General features: G+C 44.6%; 1 protein-coding gene across 1 annotated transcript; it reads left to right on the top strand.

Moving 5' to 3' along the window:
• The first annotated feature begins 16,002 nt into the window (after positions 1 to 16,002).
• ICMT (isoprenylcysteine carboxyl methyltransferase) lies at positions 16,003 to 21,638 on the top strand. Its single transcript, XM_087702155.1, has 5 exons — positions 16,003 to 16,234; positions 17,204 to 17,292; positions 18,574 to 18,743; positions 19,870 to 20,087; positions 21,424 to 21,638. Exons 1-5 carry the CDS (start codon positions 16,022 to 16,024, stop codon positions 21,604 to 21,606), a joined length of 873 nt encoding a protein of 290 aa, XP_087558281.1. The 5' UTR covers positions 16,003 to 16,021; the 3' UTR covers positions 21,607 to 21,638.

Here is a 21,638-nt window from a genome sequence, read left to right as displayed (position 1 = left end):
GGAATTAGCAGGGAGATATGACAGCTTGGGCTTTAGTGCCACAGAACACAAATCAATCTAGGATCACAAATCAATCTAGGATCACAAATCAATCTAGGATTGTGTGGAGGTAGGTGAAGGGAATAAAATCCAATCACTCACTCACTCTCTCTCTTTCTCTCCTGTCACTTCTTCCTCTCCTATCTCTCTGTATTTCTCTCTTCTGTCTCATCTCACTTTCTCTCCTATCTCCTATCTCTCTTATCTCTGTCTTTCTCTCTCTGTCTTTATCTTCTACCTCTCTTATCTCTATCTTTTCTATCTCTTTCTCTCTCCCTGTGTGTCTTTCCTATCTACCTTCTATCTCTCTTATCTCTGTCTTTTTCTCTCTGTCTCCCTCTCTCCCTGTGTCTTTCTCTCCTATCTTCTATCTCTCTTATCTCTATCTTTTTCTGTCTCTCTCTCCCTGTATGTCTTTCTCTCCTATCTATCTTCTATCTCTCTTATCTCTATCTTTTTCTGTCTCTCTCTCTCCGTTTCTCTATCTCTTATCTCTATATTTTTCTGTCTCTCTCTGTTTCTTTCTCTATTTTCTATCTCTCTTATCTCTATCTTTTTCTGTCTCTCTCCCTCTGTCTTTCTCTATCTATCTTCTATCTCTCTTATCTCTATCTTTTTCTGTCTCTCTCTCTGTCTTTCTCTCCTATCTTCTCTCTTACCTGTCTTTGTATGTCTCTCTCTCTCCCTCTCTGTCTTTCTCTCCTATCTATCTTCTATCTCTCTTATCTCACTCTCTCTCTCTCTGTGTAGCTGCTTCTACAATTCAGAAAATACAGACATTTTGGATAAATTTCCCTCCCACCAGACAGAAATCTAAGGTGTTCAGAACTTGCTGTGCTAGCCACTCTCAAATACAATTCTTACATGAGTACATTACACTGACTACAATATAAATGAGACAAGAAAGAAAACCTTACAATGAGAATTTATGTGAATGAAGCAAAGAAAGAAAACCTTACAATCAATTCCCACCCCTCCCACCCCACAGTCTTTAGAGCTGTCTTCTGGGGATTGAAGAGAGTCCTTTGGTCTTTACTTCTTCATCTTGGGGTCCTTTCATTCATGTCTGGCAGGGTGGCAAGGAGAGGTTAGTCAGGCTCCACTCCGGTTTGCTGCGATGGCTTTCTAGCGGAAGGCTGGATCCGAACCCAATTCCTGGCTCAGCGAATGGAATGCTCTCCTCGGGAGGAATCTGGATCCACATCCTCTGCTCATCTGTGCAGGGCTGAAAGGCATGAGAACAGGGTCCCCTCCCCCACAGAAAAGTGAGGGAGTAAGGGGGGGTTAGATAGCTTCCAGGCAGCGTTTGGAAAAAACGACAACACATCAGTGTTGCAGTTACGAAACAGATAAACTGGTGGGTTCCAGCCAGTACGCCCTAGTACGAGCCACCATACCAGAATGGTGGTTTGGAGGGCCCACCCGCCCGCCCTTGTTCCTCACCTGTATTTTAAGCCAACTGGGCCATTTGCGCACGCATGCACAGCGCATGACGCCTGTGTGACTCCGCCGAGCAGCTGGAGCGTCACAGGGCAGCGAGTGTGCATGCATGCATGCCCATGGTGGAAGCCCGGCCCCGTCGCGCATCCACCACGTACTTCTCTTTACTCTGTTTTGGCATGGGAGGGTTACCTGGGAGGCTTACCTGGGCCATATCCATTGGTTAGGTTAGCTGGGAGTCCCATCTCTGGTGTGCCAAATTGTTGGAAGAAACGTCCTTCTGAGTTCAGCTCCAAGTGGGGTGTAAAAGGCACTGGAAACATGGAAGATGATTTAATGGTGGACAGGATCACATGGCTTGAGCTCCTGAACAGAAAAGGGGGATTTTCCCATGCTTCCAGATGTTGGGGGAAGAAGGGGAAAAAAGGAAAGAATAGCAATAGCAATAGCAATAGCAGTAGACTTATATACCGCTTCATAGGCCTTTCAGGCCTCTCTAAGCGGTTTACAGAGTCAGCATATTGCCCCCAACAATCTGGGTCCTCATTTTACCCACTTCGGAAGGATGGAAGGCTGAGTCAACCCTGAGCCGGTGAGATTTGAACCGCTGAACTGCTGATCTAGCAGTAGCCTGCAGTGCTGCATTTAACCACTGCGCCACCTTGGCTTGCTGGATTTTTTTATAGCCCCTTTGGCATCTGATGCACCCATCACTAAGGTTTTGACCAACTCCCCCCTTCATAGGCTGGAAGGGGACAATTGATCGCAGCGAGATTTTTGCAACCACGCTCCCCCATAGCATCTGACCTAGCTTGGGCAATCATTCTCAGCTGGCCCTCTGCCAGCAGTCTATCCCTGGCCACTGGGGTCCACCATCCTCCCCCCCTCCCCCACAGCCGCATGATCAAAACCGGTTTACAGCCAGGGAGACTTCATAATGGCCAATTCGCAGTGCAGGAAAACCAGATGCCAGCCAATACCTGCGCCAAGAGATTGGTCTCTGCCTTCTCAATGGATGGTAGAGGCCTCGGTCACCGGAGAGCCAGGGGACAGAGCGTCGGGGTCTGGAAAGGCCTGCAGGGGGGCAGTCTGGCACCACACGTCTCCCTCTATTGCCTGGCACTTTGCATGAGCCCCGAAAGACCTCCAGCCCAGCACAGGAGACCTTGAGTGGGGGGCAAGGTGGCCTGCAGTGTGGGAAGTGGAGTTCAGGGCTAAACGCAAAGCACAGGACAGCAGTGGCAGAAGCATGGTGGTAGACCACCGCCGGCGGGCTTTCCAGATCCCAATGTTCTGTCTCCCGCCTCTCTGGTGCCCGACACCACAGCCATCCACCGAGAAGGCAGAGGCCAATCCCTTGGCATAGGGATTGACTGGCATTTAATTATCCTGCTCTACCAATTGGCCAGGAGTAAGTTTCCCTGGGTGAATGTGATCACGTAGCAGGGGGAAAGGATAGCTGATCAGTGGCGAGGGGGCAAGTGCTGGCACAGGGCCAGCTGAGAAAGAATGCCCAGGATAGCTCAAGCTAACGTGGGCACAAAAAAACGAACTGCAATCAATTTGAGTTGTGAGGCCCTCTCAAGCTCTGAGAATCATCGGCAGGGCCAAATTACACCCGGCAGTAAAACTAAAAAATCTATAAGCCTCCAACAGCCCCACCTATAGCATTAAAATGGGCTATTGAGATTTTTTCTCTCTGGTTCTAAGAACCATCGCCAGGACCAAATTATGCCAGGCAAGAAAACTATACAATCTATAAACCTCCAACAGCCCCACCTATAGCATTAAAATGGGCTATTGAGATTTTTTCTCTCTGGTTCTAAGAACCATCGCCAGGACCAAATTATGCCAGGCAAGAAAACTATACAATCTATAAGCCTCCAACAGCCCCACCTATAGCATTAAAATGGGCCATTGAGATTTTTTCTGTCTGGTTCTAAGAACCATCGCCAGGACCAAATTATGCCAGGCAAGAAAACTATACAATCTATAAGCTCCCAACAGCCCCACCTATAGCATTAAAATGGGCCATTGAGATTTTTTCTCTCTGGTTCTAAGAACCATCGCCAGGACCAAATTATGCCAGGCAAAGAAAACTATAAAATCTATAATCCTTCAACAGCCCCACCTATAGCATTAAAATGGGCCATTGAGCTTTTTCTCTCTGGTTCTAAGAACCATCGCCAGGACCAAATTATGCCAGGCAAAGAAAACTATAAAATCTATAATCCTTCAACAGCCCCACCTATAGCATTAAAATGGGCCATTGAGGTTTTTTCTGTCTGGTTCTAAGAACCATCGCCAGGACCAAATTATGCCAGGCAAGAAAACTATACAATCTATAAGCTCCCAACAGCCCCACCTATAGCATTAAAATGGGCTATTGAGATTTTTTCTCTCTGGTTCTAAGAACCATCGCCAGGACCAAATTATGCCAGGCAAGAAAACTATACAATCTATAAGCTCCCAACAGCCCCACCTATAGCATTAAAATGGGCCATTGAGATTTTTTCTCTCTGGTTCTAAGAACCATCGCCAGGACCAAATTATGCCAGGCAAAGAAAACTATAAAATCTATAATCCTTCAACAGCCCCACCTATAGCATTAAAATGGGCCATTGAGATTTTTTCTCTCTGGTTCTAAGAACCATCGCCAGGACCAAATTATGCCAGGCAAAGAAAACTATAAAATCTATAATCCTTCAACAGCCCCACCTATAGCATTAAAATGGGCCATTGAGGTTTTTTCTGTCTGGTTCTAAGAACCATTGCCAGGACCAAATTATGCCAGGCAAAGAAAACTATAAAATCTATAATCCTTCAACAGCCCCACCTATAGCATTAAAATGGGCCATTGAGGTATTTTCTCTTTGGTTCTAAGAACCATCGCCAGGACCAAATTATGCCAGGCAAAGAAAACTATAAAATATATAATCCTTCAACAGCCCCACCTATAGCATTAAAATGGGCCATTGAGGAATTTTCTCTCTGGTTCTAAGAACCATCGCCAGGACCAAATTATGCCAGGCAAAGAAAACTATAAAATATATAATCCTTCAACAGCCCCACCTATAGCATTAAAATGGGCCATTGAGGTATTTTCTCTCTGGTTCTAAGAACCATCGCCAGGACCAAATTATGCCAGGCAAAGAAAACTATAAAATCTATAATCCTTCAACAACCCCACCTATAGCATTAAAATGGGCCATTGAGGTATTTTCTCTCTGGTTCTAAGAACCATCGCCAGGACCAAATTATGCCAGGCAAAGAAAACTATAAAATCTATAATCCTTCAACAGTCCCAACTATAGCATTAAAATGGGCCATTGAGGTATTTTCTCTCTGGTTCTAAGAACCATCGCCAGGACCAAATTATGCCAGGCAAAGAAAACTATAAAATCTATAATCCTTCAACAGTCCCAACTATAGCATTAAAATGGGCCATTGAGGTATTTTCTGTCTGGTTCTAAGAACCATTGCCAGGACCAAATTATGCCAGGCAAAGAAAACTATAAAATCTATAATCCTTCAACAGTCCCAACTATAGCATTAAAATGGGCCATTGAGGTTTTTTCTGTCTGGTTCTAAGAACCATCGCCAGGACCAAATTATGCCAGGCAAAGAAAACTATAAAATCTATAAGCTCCCAACAGCCCCACCTATAGCATTAAAATGGGCTATTGAGATTTTTTCTCTCTGGTTCTAAGAACCATCGCCAGGACCAAATTATGCCAGGCAAAGAAAACTATAAAATCTATAATCCTTCAACAGCCCCACCTATAGCATTAAAATGGGCCATTGAGGTATTTTCTCTCTGGTTCTAAGAACCATCGCCAGGACCAAATTATGCCAGGCAAAGAAAACTATAAAATCTATAATCCTTCAACAGTCCCAACTATAGCATTAAAATGGGCCATTGAGGTATTTTCTCTCTGGTTCTAAGAACCATCGCCAGGACCAAATTATGCCAGGCAAAGAAAACTATAAAATATATAATCCTTCAACAGCCCCACCTATAGCATTAAAATGGGCCATTGAGGAATTTTCTCTCTGGTTCTAAGAACCATCGCCAGGACCAAATTATGCCAGGCAAAGAAAACTATAAAATATATAATCCTTCAACAGCCCCACCTATAGCATTAAAATGGGCCATTGAGGTATTTTCTCTCTGGTTCTAAGAACCATCGCCAGGACCAAATTATGCCAGGCAAAGAAAACTATAAAATCTATAAGCTCCCAACAGCCCCACCTATAGCATTAAAATGGGCCATTGAGGTTTTTTCTGTCTGGTTCTAAGAACCATCGCCAGGACCAAATTATGCCAGGCAAAGAAAACTATAAAATCTATAATCCTTCAACAGTCCCAACTATAGCATTAAAATGGGCCATTGAGGTTTTTTCTGTCTGGTTCTAAGAACCATCGCCAGGACCAAATTATGCCAGGCAAAGAAAACTATAAAATATATAATCCTTCAACAGCCCCACCTATAGCATTAAAATGGGCCATTGAGGTTTTTTCTGTCTGGTTCGAAGAACCATCGCCAGGACCAAATTATGCCAGGCAAAGAAAACTATAAAATATATAATCCTTCAACAGCCCCACCTATAGCATTAAAATGGGCCATTGAGGTATTTTCTCTCTGGTTCTAAGAACCATCGCCAGGACCAAATTATGCCAGGCAAGAAAACTATAAAATCTATGATCCTTCAACAGCCCCACCTATAGCATTAAAATGGGCCATTTAGGTTTTTTCTTCCTGGTTCTAAGAACCATCGCCAGGACCAAATTATGCCAGGCAAGAAAACTATAAAATCTATAAGCTCCCAACAGCCCCACCTATAGCATTAAAATGGGCCATTGAGGTTTTTTCTTCCTGGTTCTAAGAACCATCGCCAGGACCAAATTATGCCAGGCAAAGAAAACTATAAAATCTATGATCCTTCAACAGCCCCACCTATAGCATTAAAATGGGCCATTGAGGTATTTTCTCTCTGGTTCTAAGAACCATCGCCAGGACCAAATTATGCCAGGCAAGAAAACTATAAAATCTATGATCCTTCAACAGCCCCACCTATAGCATTAAAATGGGCCATTGAGTTTTTTTCTCTCTGGTTCTAAGAACCATCGCCATGGCCAAATTATGCCAGGCATAATTTATAATAATTTAATAATTTAATTCTATAATCCTTCAACAGCCACAGCTAGCATTAAAATGGGCCATTGAGGTTTTCTTCCTGGTTCTAGGAACCATTGCTATTGCTAAAATTAACCTGGGGAGAAAAGTATAAAATGTATTATCAATCATTGCAACAATTACTGCACGAATCAATCTACAATGGGAAAACTCCTTAGCCTCACAGCCTGTTAAGACACTCAACCATAGCTACAACCGGGAAACTGACCATCGTACATTAAGCCAAGTGGAACAACGCTATGAAATTTCTAAACGCCGGACACTCTGGCAGATTCACCATCAGTACGCAGACAGAAACATAAACAATATCTGTATCTGTGCACAAGCGACAATCAACAAGCCGAAAAGGAAGCAGAAGGACCGAAACACCTCAACAGCAACCAACACAAATTTGTGCTCACAAATGAGCACAAATTTACCCCGAGATTAACGTCAGACCAACAGAACCAACTATACCCGAATCAACAAGTAGTCCAATCAAAGAATCTCTTAAGACCATTTCCAACAACACTGAAACTGCAGGCCACTAGAAAGCAAGTGGCACTGATATTCCCTAAATAATAAAACATTTGCAAAGGAAACTACCAATCTCAGAAAACACTAAGGACCTTTCAACCGCAAGCCTTCTCATTTGTATACGGCGCCAACTTTCAGTTCTAAGAAGTCTGACTGGTACTGTGGCCTTCTAAGAAAGAGGAGGTGGGAGGGAGGCGATCCAGAAGGATCCCCTTCCAGTCCGAGTACTGAGGGGGTCCTCAGGGTCTGGAGGCGGCTTGCAGCTGAGCGCTCTTTGACGCCTCCAGGTTGATTCGCCCTCGCTACTCGCTCAGGGACTGAAAGGGTCACCCAGTGGAAACTGTCCAGTATGAGTCTGTCAGTGTGGGTGTTCAGGCATTGAATGACCTCCACAAATGGGGGGGCATCACCCCTATCTCCACACTGCTTGTTGGGGGGGGCGGGGGCTCTGGTTCTACCACAGCCAATGGCTAAAACGATCTCACATCAGAAATTGTTTATTGTGTTTTACTTTTGTTACATTTTTTTAACCATCATTACTTTGTATTTCTCCGCGCCCCCCCCCAAAAAAAATCTTAGCTAAAGCATGCCTTAGGGCTCAACCTCTGCAAACCGAGGGCACGTGTGCCTAAAGTGCCACATGGAACTATGTTGCTTGGCACGTGCAGTGTCCCCCGTTCCTCTTCCGGTTTCCAGCGGGCGCATGCGCACCAACCAGCTAGATTTCCGGTTACTGGCACGCGATCAGCTGGCCAGGGTGCATGCTCACGCCGGAAAATGGAAGCCCCGTTCTTCCAGTTTCCGGCACTGCCACATGTGTGAAGGCCTGCTGATCATCGTGCCCGCATGTGCGGCAGAAACCCCAAAGAGGAATGGGCAATGCCACCCGTGCCAGCCACTTCAGGCATACACGCCATAGGTTCGCCATCACAGCCTTAGGGTAAGCTTTAGCAAGCCCCGAAGGCTTTCGCAGTAATTAAGCAGATGTTGCCGATAGTACCTGTCAGGCTCCTTGTTTAAACACAGCACTGAAAAGTTAATAAACCTTTGACTTATCTTTTGATGTCTTCGACGGCTTGTCTGTTGTTATGCCCTTCAGGTAGAATGCCTCTGAAATAAAAAATTTAAAAAAAAGAAAATCAACATCACCAAATGACCACCTGATGTTCGTAAGAGTAGAAAACAAATTCAGTTTTACAAAGGTGCTTTTCTGTTCTTTATCCTACGAGTGAAAGAAGGCAAGATACAATGAATTGGAAGCAATAGCAATAGCAGTAGACTTATATACCGCTTCATAGGCCTTTCAGGCCTCTCTAAGCGGTTTACAGAGAGTCAGCATATTGCCTCCAACAATCTGGGTCCTCATTTTACCCACCTCGGAAGGATGGAAGGCTGAGTCAACCTTGAGCCGGTGAGATTTGAACCGCTGAACTGCTGATCTAGCAGTAGCCTGCAGTGCTGCATTTAACCACTGCGCCACCTCGGCTCAAGGGAAGGTTGTGCCCTTGAGAATACCACAAACCACTGGTTTTTATTGTTCGCAAAGATATGACCTACGGCTCCAGGAGTTTCTCTTACTCTCCAGGAACAGGAAGGCATCCCTAAAATTGCCTCAGACCCTGAGAGTTTACCTTCCTGCAAGGACGGCAGGTCAGTTCCCCGACCTGACGCAATTTTAGGTAACCTTTGCCATTAGTTCCTTGAAGTAGCTAGTCCTCAACATGTTTTAAGGACTTTTAAGGCCTTGGCTAGAATTACCTCAGGTCCCAAGAATGGACTATTTCAGAGAACAAGGTCAACTCCTGGACTTGAATGTATTTTAAACCTTTTGCCTTTACTTGAAGTTGCTAGTCCTCCACGTGTTTATGTATACTTTATTTGGCCAAGGAATTTAAGAACTTGAGCCTTGACTTAAATTGCCTCATGTCCTAAAAAAAGTCACTTTATTCCTGAAAACAAGGTCAGCTCCTAAGGTAATTTTTAATTATGACTCACCTGTGGTGGTTTGGTCCTTTTAAAAGGACATGGCTGAGATTACCTCAGGTTTCACTAGTATTTTATTCTAAGAAATTAAACTTTAACTAAAACTTAACGTAGTCCTTGAGATTTGATTATTTCAAGAAAGCAAGGTCAACTCCTGGACCTGAAGTAATTTTAGTTCACTTTTACCCCTTTAGTTTCTTGAAGTAGCTAGTCCTCTATATGTTTTCTTTTAAGAACTTGAACCTGGGCTAAAATTTCTTTCCTCAGGTCCCAGGAGTTGAACTTTATTGAAGAAAGCAAGCTCAACTGCAGAGACTGAAGCAATTTTGCTAATTTTAACACATTCACCTGTGATAGTTTAGCCCTTTTAATTGCACCTGACTAAAATTGCTCTCAGCTTTTATTTCTCCTTTTAAGCTCCTTTTAACTCTTATTCATCTGTGATGGTTTGGTCCTGGCTGAAATTACTTCAGATTCCACCCATATTTTACTTTTAAAAACTCCAGCCTTGGCTAAAATTATTCAGGACCCAGAAATTTGCCTTATTTCCCCTGAGGGAAAGTGGGACTGAGGTAACTCACCATAGGTGAGCTGTGGCATTGGGAGTCTTTTAAATAAAATGCCCTTGGGGTATTTTACCTCAGCCACTACTGGGATTTTATTCCTGAGGAAATATATGGCCTGGTTAAAATTACCCGAGTTCCCATCCTTACTCCCTGAGAATGGGCTAAAATTACCTGAGGTGCCATCCTTACTCCCTGAGAAAAGGCTAAAATCACCTCAAGGCCGTTCTTACCCCTTGAGAAAAGGACCTCAAGGCCGTTCTTTCCCCTTGAGAAAAGGCTAAAATTACCTGAGGTGCCATCCTTACTCCCTGAGAAAAGGCTAAAATCACCTCAAGGCCGTTCTTACCCCTTGAGAAAAGGACCTCAAGGCCGTTCTTTCCCCTTGAGAAAAGGCTAAAATTACCTGAGGTGCCATCCTTACTCCCTGAGAAAAGGCTAAAATCACCTCAAGGCCGTTCTTTCCCCTTGAGAAAAGGCTAAAATTACCTGAGGTGCCGTCCTTACTCCCTGAGAAAAGGCTATTCATTAGCTCCCCTCAGCATCCCGCAACGTCTAAGAGCCTCAAACTAGGGTTACCTCAACTAGGGTTACCTCAACTAGGGTTACCTCAAACTAGGGTTACCTCGTGCAAGAGGCCACACCGCAGCTTCATCTGCGAAGCCTTCGGCTGCGGAGGCGCCGTAGGGAGAGGTGGGCTTTGCTCTCCCCGCGGCCCGCAGCGCCGTCTCTTTCGAGGGTACGGGGAAAGAGACGAAGAAAAGGCAGCGCCACGTGCTGCTTCTGCACCGCGCTCGCCCTTTTGCCTCAGCCTGAGGAGCCCGCCGGCTTTTTAAAGTGGGCCCGCCCCTCGAGGGGGGGGGGAGAGAAATAGATCGGTCGCTCAGCCAATCCGAGGGAGGGGATTTCAAAAGCAGCCAATCGCAGTCGAGGTGGGCGGGAAGAGCGTTTGGCGGGAAAGGCAGGTGTGCCGTATCCTCACAGGTGAGGGCGGTTGGAGGCCCGCACGCGGTCTGTGCAGGTGTGTGTAAAATAAGATAATGGCAACCTTGATGGTCTTTTTTTTTACTGCGGGGACATTGGCCCACGTTAAAAATGAAATTCTGTTGCCTGCTCTCAAAAGAATATATAATCTATACATTTTAATCCGATAATACTATTGCTTACTAGATAGATAGATAGATAGATAGATAGATAGATAGATAGATAGATAGATAGATAGATAGATAGATAGATAGATAGATAGATAGATAGATAGATAGATGATATAGATACAGATACATATACACATACATATATATATATATATATATATATATATATATATATATATATATATATATATATATAGAGAGAGAGAGAGAGAGAGAGAGAGAGAGAGAGAGAGAGAGAGAGAGAGAGAGAGAGATGATGGATGGATGGATGGATGGATAGATAGAGAGAGATAGAGAGAGATAGATAGATTATAGATAGATAGATAGATAGATAGATAGATAGATAGATAGATAGATAGATAGATATAGATATAGATATAAATATAGAAACATATACACATACAGAGAGAGAGAGAGAGAGAGATGATGATGATGATGGATGGATGGATGGATGGATGGATGGATGGATGGATGGATGGATGGATGGATAGATAGATAGATAGATAGATAGATAGATAGATAGATAGATAGATAGATAGATAGATAGATATAAAAGCAATATGCCTCCCATATTTGGGCATACCAGGAGTTGTGACACAATATAGATAGATAGATAGATAGATAGATAGATAGATAGATAGATAGATAGATAGATAGATAGATAGATAGAGATATATCTTTATACCTGTATTTGTTTCTAATTTGTTAATCTTCTTTCATTCTTAATTTTCTAATCTCTGCACCTATTATCTAGCCATTTATACCATAAGTCCCATATTGAGTAATATTCTGTTTCTCCTTTATGTTTAACCTGTCCATTTCAGCACACCCTAATATTTTCTTTATTACCATTTCATCTGTAAGGGCACTTCCCTTTGTGTAGAGGGATAAAGGTATGGAGAGTGTTATGGCACAACTATGGAAATAATGGACATAACTGTGTCATACAATATCATGCATTTAAAAAAGAGATTATAGTATAGGGTTAAGAAGATAATGGTTGCAATTAGGGTGTAGAACGCCATGTACTATATATATTTAAAAAGGACTTGATACAACCAGTATACCCCTTTTGCAAAATTGAAATTGTGATGTAGAATAAAGGAAAATGTACAATAAAAACATTTATTTTTTTAAAAAATATCTAATCTAATCTCTTTATATCTATCTATCTATCTATCTATCTATCTATCTATCTATCTACCTACCTACCTACCTACCTACCTACCTATCTATCTAGAGAGCCGAGGTGGCGCAGTGGTTAAATGCAGCACTGCAGGCTACTTCAGCTGACTGCAGTTCGGCGGTTCAAATCTCACCAGCTCAGGGTTGACTCAGCCTTCCATCCTTCCGAGGTGGGTAAAATGAGGACCCAGACTGTGGGGGGCGATATGCTGACTCTGTAAACCGCTTAGAGAGGGCTGAAAGCCCTATGAAGCGGTATATGTCTAACTGCTATTGCTATTGCTATACACACACACACTCACACATTTATGCATGCTACACACACACACACACACACACACAAACACACCACTGTTCATTTTGAATACATAGTATTCATAGTTAAATGCCTTCTCCTCTAGGTTTCATCCCATCTAGGGAACCCTTTGGACTACAAATCCAATTCGCCTGCCAGCCAATGATCACCCCTTTTGCTTGAAAGGTAATTTTAGTTTTTATTTTTTTTAAAGTTGGAGGCTGCCTCACGAAAGCACTGAAAACAATGTTTCACTTAGCAACATAAATTTTGAGCTCAACTGTGGTCGCAGCTCGAGGACTACATATACTGGGGGATGCTTTGGATGACAAGTTCCATCAGCCACTTTTCCAGGGTGGAGGTGTGGATAGGGTTCATCCCTTCTTGCAACAGGTTGCCCCCCCACCCCTCCTCAAAATGCTCGTTTAAGGAAAGTCTGAAAATTGAATAAATAAAATAAAATTATTGTTTCTTTTTACACACATACACACACACACACTATAGGAAATGCTTTGGACGTCAGATCCCATTAACCAGCTCTGCGGGGGGGTGGGGGGGGAGCGCTGATGGGGATTACCTAACACTGACTAGGTGGCTCAGTAACTGAGACACTGAGCTTGTTGATCAGAAAGGTCGGCGGTTCGAATCCCTAGTACAGGCCTCCTGTGTGAGCAGGGGGTTGGACTAGATGACCTCCAAGGTCCCTTCCAACCCTGTTACTGTTTACCTATCCCCATCAGACCCCCCCCCACCTAAAATTCATGCATCTTTTTCTCTGTTTTTTGTGTTTCGCTTGCAACCTTTCCTGCCTTGTTACAAATCTTGCCAAAGGAGCCCTTGGTTTTATTGTTTTTTTTGCAAATATTGAATTTGTTATTTTTTTTTCCAGTTTCTTTTTAAGGGAAAAAAAAAAGAAATTCCAGGTCTGGTTTTGTTTTGCTTCGCTTTGCTTTTTAAGAATTCTCCTTCAATGTTGAAAAAACGTTACAAAAGGTTTGATACATGATGTCTTAGCCTCCTGAAAGTGAAAGAAATAAAGGCTTGAAACTGTTTCCTTCTTTATTACAGGAACTTTCCCCTCCCCATACACCCCCCAGTTAAATGTTTTCAGAGGGGGTTCTTGTCCAAAAGTGCAAAATAATAGATGGTTGTCTTGGCTGTGTTTTTTTGTTGTTAGTTGCGAAATCAAACAAACACAGTAACAGAGTTGGAAGGGACCTTGTAGATCATCTAGTCCAACCCCCTGCTCATGCAGGAGACCTGTACTAGGGATTCGAACCACTGAACTGCCAATTTCTATTCCATTCTAGTCTAGTCTAGTCTCGTCTCTAGTCTATTCTGTTCTATTCGTTCTATTTCTTAATTCTATTCTATTCCATTCTTTATTCCATTCCATTCTATTCTTTCTATTTCTATTTTTTTAATTCTATTCTATTCCATTCTCTTCTTTATTCCATTCTGTTCTTTCTATTTTTAAAATTATGTTCTATTCTCTATTCTATTCTCTCTTCTGTTCCTATTCTATTCCATTCCATTCCACTTTTATTCTATTCTATTCTTTCTTTCTTAATTCTATTCTATTCTCTCTTTTCTTCTTTATTCCATTCCATTCTATTCTTTCTATTTCTATTTTTTAATTCTCTTCTCTTCTCTTCCTATTCCCATTCCCATTCTTATTCTATTCTTTCTATTTCTATTTTTAAAACTATTTATACTCCTATTCTATTCCCTTCTCTATTCTATTCTTTCTATTTTTATTTTTTTAATTTTATTCTATTCTCTATTCTCTTCTCTTCTTTATTCCACTCCATTCTGTTCTTTCTATTTCTATTTTTTAAATTCTATTCTATATTCTCTTCTCTCTTCTGTTCCTATTCCTATTCTATTCAATTCCATTCCATTCCCTTCCACTTTAATTCTATTCTGTTCTGTTCTGTTCCGTTTCATTCCGTTCTGTTCTATCAAACACACACACACACACACCTTAAAAAAAGAAAACACAAATTCAGATGCTTCCTGACCTCCGAAGCCACAGGACTCGGCCATGAAAACGGCCTTATTAAAGTTCCCTGGTTTTCATATATAGTTCAGGCCATTTAAGCTCCTTTAACTGGTCCCTGGAGAATCTTCAACTATCTCGTAACGGCCACGGGTTTTTAATATTGCAAAGAGTGCCAGAGGCCTACAAATTGATTATATTGCAAAAGAACATTAAAAGTTGCAGATTTGCCGGGCGGTGAATTTTAGTGGGGATGTTGCACAGCAAGGCAGTGGTAAGTTGCTTTTTCAGGTTTCTAGCCCTCATGGCTTGGGTTTGTTTGGATCGTGTTAATTGTCCTCACTGGCAGGAAATTTCCCCAAGGTTGGGATCTCTCCTTAATGATCTTTCACATCCCTAACTTCTCGTCTGGGTCTCAAGCGAAAAATAAGTTTGACCCCTTTTCTCGGTGACAGCCCCTCAAATACTGGAAGACAGCTATGCCCCCCCCCTTACTCCTTCTTTTTGGTAAACCAGATGTATCTAATTCCCTCAACCATTCATCACATGGTTTCCCCCCCCCCCCCATATATGGGATCCCACCGCCAAGGCAATGGCGACATCAGTGGTGAGGTGTGATCAGATTACAGTTTAACAGAGTTGGAAGGGACCTTAGCAATAGCAATAGCAGTTAGACTTATATAGCGCTTCATAGGGCTTTCAACCCTCTCTAAGCGGTTTACAGAGTCAGCATATTCGCCCCCAACAACAATCCGGGTCCTCATTTTACCCACCTCGGAAGGATGGAAGGCTGAGTCAACCTTGAACCGGTGAGATTTGAACAGCCGAACTGCAGAACTGCAGTCAGCTGAAGTAGCCTGCAGTGCTGCATTTAACCACTGCGCCACCTCGGCTCTCTAGAATCTAGATCAGTGTTTCTCAACCTTGGCAACTTGAAGATGTCCGGACTTCAACTCCCAGAATTCCCCAGCCAGCGAATGCTGGCTGGGGAATTCTGGGAGTTGAAGTCCGGACATCTTCAAGTTGCCAAGGTTGAGAAACACTGATTCTAGATGATCTCTAAGCTCCCCCTGATCAATTTCTCTTTTAATGATTCCAGGCCGGCAGTGGCTCCCCAGGCAAGGGGGACTGAAAGCAGGTAAGGGGGGGGGGTGTCCCACTCCAACCACTGGCTGAATGAGGAGCATCACACACGGGGGGGGGGCGCACTAGGGACCACAATCTCTAAATGCCAATAGTGTTAGTGCAGCCAGTTAACCAGGCTGCCTAACATCGCCCAACCCTCCAGACTTGCTGGAAAAGCCCCTCCAGGTTGCAAAAGGACTCCAACTCCCATGTGCTGCCGGCGCAGCCCCACGGGACTCAAAAGCCCTGCGAGGGGCTCGGGAGGTGACTCAGATAATATCCCTTGGGCAACTCTCCACTTTTCGTACCTCTACATTTTTTTCTTTAGCTCTACTTTCCGTCACTCCAGGAAAAGCTTGGATTGAAATAAGCAGCTCTACCCTTTTCATATCTCTACGGTTCTGCTCTCGCGGCCCCCCCACACGGAGGAGTCTCGCGAGGCTTGCGGAGGGGGAACGGGAGGGCCGACCCCCGCGGCAAGTCTCGCGAGAGCTGGGCGGGGCGGGCCTCGGGGGCCGTCCGCCATGGCCGGCGAGCAGCGGAGGGCGGGCTGGCTCCGCGGAGCCGAGGCGCGCACCAGCCTGGCCGCCTTCCTGCTGGGCGGCTCCGTGGTGGCCGCCGTGCCGCTCCTGCTCCGGGCCGGCTTCCAAGGCCGAGCCGCGCTAGCCCTCCACGTCGCCGGCGCCAACGCGACGCTCCTATTGGCCTGGGGCCGAGCGCCGGGCGGGATGTACCAGGTGAGGGGCGGGGCTAGGCGAGGCCACGCCCACTGGTCCTCGGGTGGGCGGGGCGTTAGAGCATCTTTTTCCCCGCGGAATGGAATGGGAAGGAGGCGAATTGGGAAGGGCTCCTGAGCATGGACAGAGGGCTCTTTTGACTCCAGGCTTCACAACCCCCCCCCCACAAGGTTCAGAACTGAAATTGGGGGGGTTGGGGGCTAGTTTTGGCTTACCTTAACTCCGGGGGTGGGGGGCTTGGACTAGATGACCTCCGAGGTCCCCTTTCAAATATCCCAGTGTAGGATTATGCTTGTTTAAAGGGATTCCTGCACTGGGGGAAGGTGGGGGGTTGGCCTAGATGACCTCACAGACCCCCCCTTTCTAAATGTTCTAGACTAGGATTCTCCTTTTATCCTTCGAGGGGGGGATTCCTGCCCAGTGCAGAGGCTGGATGACCTCAGGCCCCTTCTAAATATGACTGTTTTTCACACTTAACAACCGTTTGCGGGGTCCCTGCAGTCACGTGATCAGACGCTTGGCAAACTGTCTCCTATTTATGACGGCTGCGGTTGCCCCCCGCTCCCTTTTTTTGCGACCTGACCAGCCAAGTCCATGGGGGAATTCCCTGATTCGCTTAACAACCATGTTACTGACATAAATAAACGGCAATATTCACTTAAATGTGGCCGTAAAAGTCCTTGACAAACGGTGTCACTTAGCAGCGGAGATGTTCAGCTCAGTGGCGGTCGTAAGTCGAGAGAGCCGCCCTGTGCACGTTGTAAGTCGAGGACTGCCTGTACAACTTGGCTAGGACAAAGAAGCCGAATCACCCAAGTTTGAGGCACGTAGTGTTGACTTAACGCAGCCCGCTTGCCTGCAATCCCTCCCACCAGCTGCTCCAAGAAGCTCTACCGGTGCCATAGCAGCCTGCGTTCCCCCCCTCCCCCCAAAAAGGGCTCACCCGCCTTGTCTGCCTCTTTCTTGCAGATCGCAATCCGGGCCTGTTTCCTGGGCTTTGCATTCGGATGCGGATTATTGCTCAGCTTCAGGCAGTCTTCGTGGAAACACTTCGGCTGGTAAGGATAACCGTTTTTGAGACTATGGATGACCTCACGGGTCGCTTCCGAATGTTCCAGTCGAGAGTTTTCTGCTGTTTTGTGGACGGTTGGACTAGATGATCTCATAGGCCCCTTCCAAACGCTTCAGTCTAGGACTCCTGCCATGGACATAGGGCTGGACTAGAAAATCTCTAAGGTCCCTTCCAGCCCTAGGATTCTATAATCTCTTACGATCCCTTTCTCTTCGAAACTTTCAAGTCTAGGATTGTAAGTTGAGGACTCCCTCGTGTGTGTGTGTGTGTGTGTGTGTATGTGTGTGTGTGTATATATATGTGTGTGTGTGTGTTTGTGCTGATAAATAAATAAAGGGAGACTAGTATAGATCTATTTCAAGCAATTTAGCTCTCATCAGCTAGCCATACCCTTACTGGGATTCGAACCTGTGCTGTATTACATACTAGGCAGAACTCTTAGCCATTAGGCCACAGGATCTCATCCGTTATCAGCGAAGCCAGGGTGAAAGGTATCTATTAGATTTTTACAACCCCTGGTAAGCCCCAATTATGGGAGGAAGCTAACTTCTTCCATCATCTGTCAATCGGCTCGTCACAAGAGTCCATCACGACAGAAACCCAATATTTTTACTGTTGCCTTTGTTATATTTGTGTTTTTATATTTGTGCTGATAAATAAATAAAGGGAGACTAGTATAGATCTATTTCAAGCTATTTAGCTCTCATCAGCTAGCCATACCCTTACTGGGATTCGAACCTGTGCTGTATTACATATTAAGCAGTTGTGTTAACCACTAAGCCACAAGGTTCTCCTCCTTTATCATGTATTTAACAGGAAATACACACATACATACATACATACATACATATTTGTGCTTATCTATTACTACTAAACTGGTGTTATAAGCAGAAGGAACCTGGGTGTTTTAACATGAAATAGCCTCCAAATAACAAAACGATTATTTTGAACATCACCCAGGTTTTTTGCGGCTGGATAAGAGAAAAATATCAACGTCTCATCAGCCGGCATTGAACGAAACTGCCCTGGGCCGCCTAGCAACAAGACAGGCAGCAAACAAATATAATAAATAAACCAACAACTCAAATGCTACTTAAATTAGATTGTAAGGAAGGCCGGTTGACTCTTTGCTGATCTTATTCCCTGTTGATGGTGCAGGGAAACGTGGCTGGTTTTTGGGGCGGGGATTTTCTTGAAGTTGAAAAGACATTTCCCCCTCAATTGCGCATGGCCTTGTGTGTGTGTCTCTCTCTCTCTCTCTTGGCAGGTATATGTGTTCGCTATCTCTGTTCCATTACTCAGAATATTTGGTCACGGCCGTCAACAATCCCCGCAGCCTCTCTCTGGATTCCTTCCTGCTCAACCACAGCTTCGAGTACAACGTGGCCGCCCTCTCCTCCTGGGTCGAGTTCACCGTGGAAAAATTCATCTTCCCAGGTCAAGGATTGGATTTATCAGGATTGGTTGGTAGGGGGGTGGGTAGGCAGGCAGATAGATAGGATAGGCAGGCAGATAGACGGAGGGATGATTGACAGGCAGACAGACTGACTGACTACAGATAGACAGGATACAGACAGATAGATGAATGGATGATTGATTGATTGATAGATAGATATACAGACAGACAGATAGACTACAGATAGATGGGATAGGCAGACATAGACGAACGGATGATTGATTGATTGATAGAAAGACAGTCAGACTACAGATAAATAGCATACAGACAGATAGATGAATGGGTGATCGATAGATAACCAATTTTGTTGTATTTAAGTACAACGACAATAAAGATTATGATAGATAGATAGATAGATAGATCGATCGATCGATCGATCAATGGATGATGAAGATAGATAGATAGATACATGATAGATAGATAGATAGATAGATAGATCGATAGATAGATAGATAGATCGATAGATAGATCAATAGATGATAGATGATGAAGATAGATAGATAGATAGATAGATCAATAGATGATAGATGATGAAGATAGATAGATAGATAGATAGATAGATAGATAGATAGATAGATAGATCAATAGATGATAGATGATGAAGATAGATGAAGATAGATAGATAGATGATAGATAGATAGATAGATAGATAGATAGATAGATAGATAGATAGATAGATAGATAGATAGATAGATAGGCAGATAGATAGACAGACAGATGAACAGATGATTGATTGATAGACAGACAGACAGACTACAGATAGATAGGATAGGCAGGCAGATGAAGGGATGGATGATAGACAGACAGACTGACTGGCTGACTACAGATAGATAGGATAAACAGACGGACAGACAATTGATAGATAGACAGAGATATAGATGGACAGACAGGCAGACAGGACAGATGGGATAAATAGACAGATGAGAGGGAGGGAGAGAGATAAAGACACCAACCAGATAACAAAACTGCTTTTTCCTTTGTTTTCCAAATCTGCAAAGCCCCTCCTCTGTGTTTTGTCACTCCAATCAATCAGTCACTAAATGAAGCGTTGGCGAATGGAGGCCCATTTTTTTTGTTTGTTTGAAACGCCCGTCTCCTGTTTTGCAGAAATGAAGCAGGTGGGCTGGCTCAGCTCCTCCGGGCTGCTGATGGTGGTGCTGGGCGACTTCCTGCGCAAGGCGGCCATGCTGACCGCCGGCTCTAACTTCAACCACATCGTCCAGAACGAGAAGTCGGAGTCGCACCGCCTGGTGACGCGGGGCGTTTACGGCTGGTGTCGGCACCCTTCGTACGTCGGCTGGTTTTACTGGAGCATCGGAACTCAGGTAGGCTCAGGTTCACCCGCCAAGAAACCGGGATCCGCTTAGCAAATGAATTGCAGGTGGTCCTCGACTTACAACCGTTCAAATCGGCTTACCGCCGATTTTCACACTTATGACCGCCGCAGCATCCAGGCGGCCACGCGATCAAAACTCAAACCCCTCGACAACGGACTCGTATTCACGACGGTTGCGGTCCCGTGATCCCTTTTTTGCGACCACCCGAGAAGGAATGTCCGCGGGGGGAAACCCAGGTTCACGTCACAACCTTGTGACTAGCCTAAGGACCGCAGCGATTCGCTTAACGGCCGCGGGAAGGAAGGTTACTCAACGGAGCAAAAGCTCCTTTAAAAAAACAAGCCGCCCACCATTCCCGCTTCTCTTAAGGGCTCCTTTCTAAAGTCTTACTTTTTTAATCTACTGAATAAAATTTCAAGAAAAGAAAGAAATTCCGTAAGAGAAAAGGAAAAATGGAGGAGGAGGAGGAAAGAGGAAAACACAATCCCACTGGATCTTTTTTTGGCCCTGCGCGGTTGAAAGAAGCCCGTTAAAAGTTAAAAGGCATCCAGACTAAATTGTTAGATGTTTAATAATCATCTATTCAATTGCTGCGATTTTTATTTCCTTTTATCTCCTTGGACCGGCCAGCGGACAGCGGAGTCGGACACTGAGGAGGATTGGGGAGGAAGATGGGCCAGTCCTGGAGTCTGGGGAAGGCTCTGAGGAGGGCTCTGTGTCGGAGGCAGAGAGGGGAGCCAGGGCCGTCTGACAGTTATCAGCTGCCTTCGGAGTCAGACGTCAGTGAGGCAGAAGAACAGCTGGAGCCTGTTCCCAGTGTGCGCATGCGCAGAGTTGCCAGATGAAGGGAAGAGCTAAAGAACAGGGGTCGACTATGGAGTAAGGCCACAGGTGGACGGACGGTGAATGGCCCCTCCCAGAGGACATAAAAGAGGAGCGACAGGGGAGTGGAGTTTGCAGGAGACCATTAGTTCGCTTCATTAGTTTGGAAACTCCTTGCAGATCTCAGCCTGGCTGCTCTCCAAGCCAGATGAGGTCTGTGACCGTAAATCCTCCCTCTTTGCCGGAAGCGAAAGAGCAGAATTCACGGGAAATTAACAAAAAAGGGTTTTTTGTCGGGACCAGGAGTTTGGCTTCCGGCTCTCGGGAATTTGAATTTGAATTTACTTTATTTGTAATGTATGTATTACTTTTATTTGTATTACTTTATTTGTATGGGAAGCACAAAAGAAGCCTGTGAAAAATTCAAAAGACATCCAGACTAAATTATTGTAGGTAACACCCATTTCCCCCCCCACCCCTCTTTTTTCCCCCTCACTCGCAGGTACTTCTCTGCAATCCCGTCTGCCTGATCGGCTACACCCTGGTGTCCTGGCGCTTTTTCCGCGACCGGGTGGAAGAGGAAGAAAGGGCCCTCATCCACTTTTTTGGAGAAGAATATTTAGATTACAAGAAGAAAGTTCCCTCCGGACTCCCCTTTATCAGGGGCTTCGAAATCGGACTTTGAGACAACCTTTCACTTAACGCTGCCATGGGGGG

Source organism: Thamnophis sirtalis, unplaced genomic scaffold, assembly GCF_051295495.1.
Source record: "Thamnophis sirtalis isolate CommonGarterSnake01/CBP01778 unplaced genomic scaffold, rThaSir2_p1.2 scaffold_15, whole genome shotgun sequence".
Lineage (NCBI taxonomy): Eukaryota > Metazoa > Chordata > Lepidosauria > Squamata > Natricidae > Thamnophis > Thamnophis sirtalis.
This window is presented reverse-complemented; position numbering and strand designations above follow the sequence as displayed.